Consider the following 9,945-nt stretch of genomic DNA (forward strand, 5'->3'; position numbering starts at 1 on the left):
AAGGGCGGCGAGGGAAGAATGCCCGTCTAGCGTAAGGCGGGGCGGGCGGCTTACGCCAATAGCGGAGAGAGGGGTGTAGGGGGGCCCCATTGTACCCTGGGGGGTGGGGGGGATAAGGAGTGGGGCAGGGGGTCCGTGCACACCAAGGGGGGGGGTGGGAAGCAGGGGTGTCTGTGCACGCCGAAGTAGGAAGGGGGATCCCCTGCATCCCAGGAAGGGGGGGGAAAGGCTGTGCCTGCACCCCAGAGTGTTGAGGGGCTCTCTGCACCCCAAGGTGGGATGGGGGGAGGGTGTCTCTGCACCCTGGGGCGGGGCAGGGGGGGGTGTCTGCACCCCAGGGGGGTGGTGGGTGGTTGTCCTGCACCCCAGAGAGGGGGTTTCTGCAAGCCGTGTGGGCTCAGGTCAGCAGGCATCAGCGTGGACCTACCCCCCACGGGTTACTAGGGCTGCAACCCCAGTGCAGACGCTCCTTGCTCCTACAGGTTCACCATGTGAGCCCCTAAACTGCACCCCATCATCAGTGTCACCCCACCGCAAAGACACCTGCGTGAAGAGCTTGGCTTGTTCACACAGCAGCTGCAGGTAGAGGGGAGCCACCGGACACCTCAGCCGGGATTTGGTGTGCTCCTCCAGGAGGAAAATCCTAGGAAAGGGTCGAAAGCTTCTCCAAGAAGCGTTTGCACAGGACTGGTTCGGCTTCCTCCACAGCCTGGTCTTCACTCCACAGCTGGACACAGCAGAAAATAGAGGGTGAGCCAAGAAGCCTTAAATGTAGAATCACAGAAGTCTGAGTTGGAAGGGACATCCAGTTCCAAACGCCTCCCTCCCACTGGATCAGGTTGCTCAAAGCCCCATCCAACCTGGCCTGGAACACCTCTAGGAGTTGAGATCTTCTAAGCCTGTTCACCAGCAGAAAGCTCTTTGCCAGGTGTGGATCCAGGGAGCACCCAAGGGCAGGCACCATCCAGAACAGAGACGCTGGAGCAGCTGCTTCCCACCTCATCCTACAGCTCAGGCACCTGAATGCTGAAAAGCTTCGAGGAGGAGGAGGGTGGGATCCATTCCCTACTGCACACGGAGCTCCCATCACAGCCTGGACGGATGGGTTAGGAGACCAGGATGAGATTAAAAACGTTGGGGCAATACTTCCCTGGGGAAGAGCAGAGGCTGGCGCTCACCCTAAAACAAATACAATTTTTATTGCTCATCTAGATGTTCCCTTTCAGGAATCAAAGGTTCTTGTAGAAGAAAGCATTTACCACCTCAGACCATCATTTGGGTACTCCAAGGGATTTGAAATAGCTGCTTAATTCCACATGAAGCTGAATGTTTCGCTAAACACCTGAGTGCTTCCCAAACAGAATCCCAACTATAAACACACAGCAGCAAGTGTAAACATTTTCGCTGCGCTATAGGATAAAATAAGCAGAAACTTGAACAAAAAGCTCCAGTACATGCAGACAACCCAGAAACTTAAGACCATCACTAGCAAACCTAAAAAAGGAGTCGGTTTAATGCACATTCCCATTAAGAACAAGGCTGGGAAGGGCATCTTGGATAAATCCTTGGGATTCAGCAGAGCAGTCGATGAGGTTTAATCAAATCACAGCCTGCAGAGGCAATGGATCAGTTAAAGATGTGAAACCCTTGGTCTCTTCCTGCAGCACCAGCTCCTTCAGAAGTAAAATACCCTCATCTCACCATTTCCCTCACCCCAAACCAGGACAGGAATTAACTCCTTTCCCCAGACTAGCTCTGCTGTGATATGAAGGCTGCTCTGAAGACACCATTTCCCTGTAGAAACAAGATCCCGTTATTAGTTGGCGGGTGACATCTGCTGGTGAGACACTGCAGGGGAACCCGAGCTCTGCTCCCTGTCCCAGCTCTGCTCAGCTCCAGGTGCTGTCAAAAACGTTCCGTGGTTAATTTAATTAGCCCAGTGACTTCCCAACCTGGATCAAGGAAATGCTCACCTGTCTGTACTGGTGGTGTCCCACTCACAGAGGGCCTCAGGCCAACACAGCTGAACTTGCTGAATTTTCTGTCTACAGAGCAGAAGCACCTCTCCTCCAGCTTTACTGCATTTCTGGGAATGACTAGAAATTAGCATGTTCCTGGGCAGTTCTTCTGTGAACCAATGCTCCTCATTCCTCCCTAAGAATCACCTCTGCACACTAGGAAACCCCAGGTCAGTAACCACCAAACTACAAAGTTCCTTCTCATAACCTTTCTAATCCCAAGTTATCCCACTGCTGTTGTTAACCGTGCTAAACAGTTGAGCCACCTCTCTGCTGCACGAGCTCTGGATTTATGCACTTCAATAACACAGTGAGGCAACCCAGGTGGCATTTTCACCTATTTTATTATACACAAAACATGAGCAGGACGTTCTACTGAGGAGGCTGACCACGTCCACGACCAAATCCACCTCTCTGCAACAGAAAGGGAAAAGCATTAGAAGTCATCGTATTAAGCAAGTGACAGGGGTAAATACCCAACAGCAAGACCCACCAACATAGAATCACCAGGTTGGAAAAGACCCACCAGATCATCGAGTCCAACCATTCCCATCAATCACTAAACCATGTCCCTCAGCACCTCGTCCACCCGTCCCTTAAACCCCTCCAGGGAAGGGGACTCAACCCCCTCCCTGGGCAGCCTCTGACAGGGACCAATGACCCTTTCCAGGAAAGATTTTTTCCTAATGTTCAGCCTGAACCTCCCCTGGTGGAGCTTGAGGCCATTCCCTCTTGTCCTGTCCCCTGTCCCTTGGGAGAAGAGCCCAGCTCCCTCCTCTCCACAACCTCCTTTCAGGGAGTTGGAGAGAGCAATGAGGTCTCCCCTCAGCCTCCTCTTCTCCAGGCTAAACACCCCCAGCTCTCTCAGCCGTTCCTCATAAGGCCTGTTCTCCAGCCCCCTCACCAGCTTCGTTGCTCTTCTCTGGACTCGCTCCAGAGCCTCAACATCCTTCTTGTGGTGAGGGGCCCACAACTGAACACAGCATTCGAGGAGCGGTCTCTCCAGAGAGCTCACTGTCCTTCCTCAACTTCACACTGCTTTGATACACACCCCCTGCTTCAAGCACAGCCCAACCTGATCTGTTTGAGACCAGGGGTTGGCCAGAAGCAACCCATCCTAGCCAGTTCTGTGGATCATGTCCTAAACTCTTCCATTTCTGACATATAAAATCTCCCCTGGAGAGCTCAACTTGCTTCTTAAACAAGCTGCTGGCTTCCCTTTATGGTGGCAGCAACGCTACCATATAGTTTCCTCAACAGGAATGTAGCGGGCGAGCTGGGTATAGAGGGCGAGAGCTGCCAGCCTCTCCGACACAATCGCAGCCAAGTACCAAGCCCCAGTTGGCAACCCAAGCAGCAGCACGCTGAAGAGCAAGCACGCAGATATCACCCAGCCGCTCTCTCCTAACCAAAGCCTTGGTAAAGGAAGGAAATCTCAAAAGCGAATACTCACGAACTGGAATTCGGTGGCAGCTCCAGCACCAGCCTCAGCCTTCTTGTCAGCACCAGCTAGAGAGAGAGGGGAACGAGTTACCAATCCGAGAATATGCGCCCCAAGTACAGCTCAGCTTTGAATCAAAGGTTTACGATCAAAGTAAACCGAGGCCAGAGGCAGCAAAGTAACACACCTGTTACCGAGGCTGTTAAGAGAGTTACTGAACCCATCCCAGAGAAAACCCCACAGTCCATCTTGGCAAGACCCAAGAACAAAGTCATCGAATGGCTTGTGTTGAAAGGGACCTTAAAACCCATCCAGTTCCACCCCTGCCATGGGCAGGGACACCTCCCACTGGATCAGGGGCTCCAAGCCCCATCCAACCTGGCCTTGAACCCCTCCAGGGATGGGGCAGCCACCACTGCGCTGGGCAACCTGGGCCAGAGCCTCCCCACCCTCACAGGAGAACATTTCTCATCAAGATCTCATCTCAATCTCCCCTCTTGCAGCTCAAAATTATTCCCCCTCATCCTATCCCTGCACTCCCTGATCCAGAGCCTCACCCCATCTCCCCAGTACAGGGAGGTATAGGTTCCAGGAACCCCTTTTAAGTACTGGAAGGCCTCTCTAAGGTCTCCCCAGAGGGGATATCATATCCTTAAGGATCTTATCCACCAGCAGATACAGATGATCTCTGTGGCATAAATGCCTCTGCTATGCCAAGAGCATAATTTTCCCCTTTTCTTCTTGAAAGGAGGCCAACACTGAGGACAACTGTCCCAAAGAGATAACCTGCTCAAAGAGCAAGGTCAGCTTGCTATTTCCACAGCAGCACGATGGACACTCACGTGGAACAGCGCTGCGTCTGTACGTATCCCTGTCAGCTTCTCCCCGAGTGAGACGCGCAGGACGTTCACCTTCCAGACCTAAGAGAAAAAACAGCATCGGTAAATGCATCCATTACACAGACAATTCATACCACAGACAGTGACCCTGCAGCTCCAGTGACCCTGCCGTTCAGTTAAAGAGCTAGATCCACCTGCAGAGCTGCACCTTAGGCAGCTCAGTGTGTACAAACCTCAACAAAAAAAGTGATGTTATAAGGAAAAATACACTTTAAGGCTGAAATCTGCTTACGGAATCAGTTTGGGCTTGGGTTGAAGTTAAATAATGTGAAAAATGGATTTACAGCATCACTTTCTGGCCTTCAAACAAGAGTCAAAAATTCATAATAAAAAAACCCCTGAAATACAGGGAATCTGTCCCGTCTGACAAGCTCATTCATCGCTAAGTCATAAACTGCATGACACTGATCCCAACACTATCAGTATTACAAATCCTCCACCAGAGAATAGATTAATAAAACTAAGAGCAGATTATCAATGTAACATCAGGTTAATATCAGAGAGAAAGAAGCAGATGTGGTGGGGCTGCCAGCCTCTGCATGACTCTTCGGGGGTCCCCAGAGCACCAAAGGGAAACATGCTCCCACAGAACCAGGCTGAGGTCTTCACTTCTAGGCAGGAGGGCAGATTTAGGAGCAGCTGCTGTCTGGTGCTCAAAAGCAGCCTCGAATACGTTGCAAGAAACACAAATCACGCACTTCTACAGGCTTGATTTATACTATACATACTGATTTTCCATATAATCCCAGTTCTGAGAACAGATGCTTTTATTAAAAAGAGAAACACATCCCACTGGTACATAAACAGATTAACTTATCCCACCAGCGCTTCTATATCCTCCCTTTCTGTCACGTTAAACCATTACAGGACCACCCCTCAATAGCAGATTATATTTTAAACTTCGGATCCGTAATTTCTAACAGTTCAATCACATCTGTTGCAGAAAGAAACTGCAAACATCAAATACACTGTAGTGTTAAATCTGCTTTAGACTAACTGCTCCAGCCTTTGTACCGAGCTTGTTGAGAAAGCCAGAAGCACTAGGAAAGGCCCCAAAACCCCAAGCAAGACCCATAAGCTTGGATTTCACACACAAACCTCTGCAATGCCTGTTCTGCTGCAGTCTGAGGCATGTAACCCACAGAGAAAATACCCAGGGACAGTCAATCTGTGTAGCCTCACCCTGCCAAGGTGAGGATTGAAGTCACCAGCACTGCACAGGAAAAGCTCAAGATGCTTCCAAGCGAAGCTTTCTTGCCACAGAAACCTTAGCATGTCTTAGCCGGGGGCTGTAAGCCCCACGCTCCCATTAGGTATGCAGCTTCTTCAGCTCGCTCGATAAACACGACATCTAAAGAATAAATCCGGTAACACCCAAAGCTATTCAGAGATCAAAGAAACCATCATTTTCCCAGTTCCAATGCAATTCTTGCCTTTGAAGCAGACGGTGCTGCCGTTTTGTTAGGCTAAAAGACAAGCTGCAGGAGATGGCGGTGAACTCCTCAGTGCCCCATGCCCGCAGCCTCTGTCTCCAGTGCAGTGCCTAGTACTTGGGGATGGGATAGAATGCAGCTCTGGGGCAGGACGAGCGTATTCCAGCCATATCCCAGAAAAACCTCTGTCCCACAGCACCTCTCTTTGCAGAGCGAGCCCTTCTCCAAGAGGAGGACGGCATCCTACAGCGTTATTTGTGGTAAACACAAGGGCAGCTCCACGCATGGTAGACAGACCCACCACCTCCTACCACGAGGGAGAAGCAGCATTTCTTGCCCCTGGAGACCTGGCAATGCTGTTCTGCCAACCGTGGCTGCAGCCATTTTCTCTCTCCTTTCTACAAAAGCTTCCAGGAGTTTTGATGTCCCCAGAGATCAAATTTTACAATTTTACTGGGCAATTTTACAACCCATGTTCTGCACTATGGTGTTTCTTCTCTACTGTCACACAGGAAACCACGGAAACAAAATAGAAGGGATTTGGCAGAGCATTTTGAAACGCGAACAAGCAGCATAAGCATGCTTTATATTCTAAAGTACCCACTTGGAACTCAGTAACCTTTCCAGAGCTGAACTGAGGGGGCTGGTGGCTTCAGCACATTCACCTCAAGCTTATTTATACCACACTATTGCCCAACATCGCTCACGACAAAGGACATCAAAATGGTTCATAAGCCAATACCACAAGGAAAACACGTAGCTTCTGCCTCACCTGGACTGAACAGGCAGATCTGCAACCCCAACTCTACTATTTAACAACACTATTTGCAACGGAGGAATTCCTTCTGGAAACAGGTCTCTGCTATCTGAAGGTTTGTTGGACATACGTGACAAATAAAAAGCTGTGAGTATCCAACCTGACCACAGGTACCACAGCTGAGCCCCAATGCGAAGCACATCCCACATCCAGACTCAGCTTTCCCTTTCAGCCATCCCTTCCTGTGCCCACGTGCTACATTCACGCTCATGTTTCATAGAATCATAGAATCACCAGGCTGGAAAAGACCCACTGGATCATCGAGTCCAACCATTCCCATCAATCACTAAACCATGCCCCTCAGCGCCTCGTCCACCCGTCCCTTAAACCCCTCCAGGGAAGGTGAGTCAACCCCCTCCCTGGGCAGCCTCTGCCAGGGACCAATGACCCTTTCCGGGAAAAAATTTTTCCTTATGTTCAGCCTGAACCTCCCCTGGTGGAGCTTGAGGCCATTCCCTCTCGTCCTGTCCCCTGTCCCTTGGGAGAAGAGCCCAGCTCCCTCCTCTCCACAACCTCCTCTCAGGTAGAGTTGGAGAGAGCAATGAGGTCTCCCCTCAGCCTCCTCTTCTCCAGGCTAAACACCTCCAGCTCTCTCAGCTGCTCCTCACAAGGCCTGTTTGCTCCCTATCTCAGCAACCCTAGCCAAGGCCACTCAGCTTTCACACAACAGCCTCCCAGATGATTCTCCAAAGGATAATCCAGCCAGACAAGGTTCTCTGTACCTGCTGGATGAGAAAGGCAGTGCCTACGATGCCTTCCCAATGGAGAACTGCCCAACTGCTGCAGGCTTGTCCCAGAAGACAGGAATAGTTTGTCAAGAGCCCTGTTGGCCAGGGACACGCCTTGTCTCAGACTCCACCAGGGCTGGACACCACCCAGTACCGATACAGCCTGTGGTGTCAGCGGGCTGGCTCTCAGCAATCCCAGGTGCTCGTGCGATGGAGAAAGCTGAACTTCATAATAAAATGTTCCTCCCAGGCCCTCTTCCAGCTGGCTTCAGCAGGCCAGCGGCCATCAGACTAGCACCAAATACAAAAACAAGAAAACCTACCTGTACCTCTTTGATCTATTAACAATTACGCATCCAAAACTCACAGCAGCTCGCAGCAGTGCGCACTGGAAGCTGCCTCTCAGCTGACTGTGCACTGCCTCACACACACAACCTCCTTCCCTGCTCCCTCCTGCTGATTCAGCCGCCACCGCTTACCTTTGGGTCTCGGTCTGCCTGTTTCCGGGCGGCTGCGGCGCAAGGTTGCGGGGACGATCTCAGGAGGGAGGTGAAGGTAATCACGCAGGTACTGGATGCCCTCGTTGGTCAGATACCAGTAGAAATGCCTCCACGCAAACTGCTCTTTCACATACCCACGGGATTTCAGAGACTGGGGAGAGAATTCTCAGTTAATTCACGTCCAATCCTTATCATCCAACATCGCTAATCAATACCCCCACCAGATGCTTCTGTGAACATAAGAGCTGATCAGTGGTATGCAGGGAATAGAAATGCAGAATCAGATAAAAGCTCACAGGCACAGGATGGAATTACAGCATCACTCCCATTTTGTGAGAAAATACAAGGCTACCACACACAGAGACATCACAGCTTTAAAACCAGAGCTAGAGGTGGGGGTCAGCAAAAGACTAACCCTCTATGGGAAACAATAATTCAAAGAGGACCAAAAAAAATCAGGAAAATGGTAACAAGTCAGTAACAGTAAAGAAATAACAAATGCAAGGTACTGTCTGAGAGCGTTTGATAGCGGCAGACACACTGCAGTCTCAGCTTTGCTGCAACCCCCCATGCCCACAGCCCAGCCCGGCCTCTCCTCCGCACCTGCATGGCTTTCATGACATGGAGGTTGGGCACGTTCTTGTCGACCAGCTCGGGGTGCTTCGGCATGTGGACATCTTTCTTGGCCACCATCACTCCCTCCTTAAAAAGGAGCTCGTAGATGGCAATTCGGTTCTTCTTGGGCATCAACATCTAAGTTGGAAGTGAGAGGCAGGCATTTAGGCTGGACATAAGGAAGAATTTCTCATGATGAGAGCGAGGAGACACTGAACAGGTTGCCCAGAGCAGTGGTGGCTGCCCCATCTCTGGAGGCGTTCAAGGTCAGGCTGGATGGGGCTTGGAGCCCCTGATCCAGTGGGAGGTGTGATGGGAGGGGGATGGAACTAGATGATTTTTAAGGACTCTTCCAACCCAAGCTATTCCATGATATTCCATGATTGCTCCAGTTTTCCCCATTCTCCCAAAAGACCTTCTCTCCTTACAGAAACGCAGGCTCACACCAAAACCAAGTCAGGCGGTCATTGGGGAACAATAATCCCATTTCCAAGGTTGTAGGGAAACCCTAACGCTTAACTGCCACACCAGCCCCCTGCCTCTTCTAAGACCCTGCAGAACCACTTTTCAACACCTGAGCTGCTGGGTAGCGACCCTTTCCTCTGGTATTCCTGTGAGCGAAAACCAAGCAGTCCAAATTTTTGCTTTTTAACCTTCAACCATATCAAAGGCTACAAACTAGTTGATGTCAGCGAAAACGAGTGACAAGGGCAGAGGCCCACGGGAGGCAGATACAGCTCAGGGTGAGGCGCGTTCTGGCCCCACTGCCAATGCCTCAGGCCTGAGGGCACTCGTGCTGCCGGGGCGAATTCACACTTCACTCGGGAGCATGGAAAGGCTCCCCCACTGCCCTCGGAGCCGGGAGCGGAACACGGGAACCTCGCCGCCCCCGGGATTCACCCCCAACCGGAGCCCCCCGGAGCGGAAGGGCCCGGTACCACCGCTGGGTAGACAAACAGGGCTGCCCCCACGTCTCCTCCCTGCAGCTTCGGGGGAAACCCGGAGCAGCCGCCCGGGTCCCGCACCCCGAGGCCTGGCCCCCGGTAACGGGTTCTCTGCGCGGCCCAATACCCGCCCCCCCCGCCGCAAACTCGGGCCTAGATCTCCGCCACCCCGGGAATCCCGCCGCGGAGGGGCCGGGTCAGGGCTGCCCGTCGCTGCCGAGCAGCGTCCCCGGGCCGCGGGCCCGCGATGGCGCCGATGCGAGGTGGATGCGGGCGCGGAGCGCGGCCTCACCGTGGCGGCAGCGGCGGGCCCGGGAGCGGAAAGGAGCGCGCCTGCGCCGCGCCGCCACTTCCGGCCTCCCGAAGGCCCCTTGGCCGCTCGGGGCTGCCCGCCGCGCTGCCTGACAGCAGCGCCAGGACCCCGCCCCCCCAACCCCCTTCCCCAAGCCCAGGCGCGGGGCTGTCCGGGGCGATGCCTGATGGGAGCTGTGACGCTGCTTGGTGGCAGCGGCGACCCCCCGACATCCCCCGACTCAGTCCCCACCACACC

At 52.6% G+C, this 9,945-nt stretch overlaps 1 protein-coding gene and 1 long non-coding RNA gene across 2 annotated transcripts in view; one reads left to right on the forward strand and one right to left on the reverse strand.

The window, feature by feature from the left end:
• The window catches only part of LOC138730648 (uncharacterized), a 256,765-nt gene that overhangs the window by 205,879 nt on the left and 40,941 nt on the right, over positions 1-9,945 (forward strand). The window lies entirely within an intron of this gene.
• On the reverse strand, positions 2,344-9,785 carry RPS10 (ribosomal protein S10). The gene is made up of 6 exons (XM_069876002.1): positions 9,688-9,785; positions 8,440-8,589; positions 7,816-7,987; positions 4,302-4,379; positions 3,472-3,527; positions 2,344-2,432 (listed from the first exon to the last, which is right to left on the reverse strand). Exons 2-6 carry the CDS (start codon positions 8,587-8,589, stop codon positions 2,391-2,393), a joined length of 498 nt encoding a protein of 165 aa, XP_069732103.1. The 5' UTR covers positions 9,688-9,785; the 3' UTR covers positions 2,344-2,390.

The sequence above is a fragment of the Phaenicophaeus curvirostris genome, chromosome 24, assembly GCF_032191515.1.
Source record: "Phaenicophaeus curvirostris isolate KB17595 chromosome 24, BPBGC_Pcur_1.0, whole genome shotgun sequence".
In the NCBI taxonomy this organism is placed as follows: domain Eukaryota; kingdom Metazoa; phylum Chordata; class Aves; order Cuculiformes; family Cuculidae; genus Phaenicophaeus; species Phaenicophaeus curvirostris.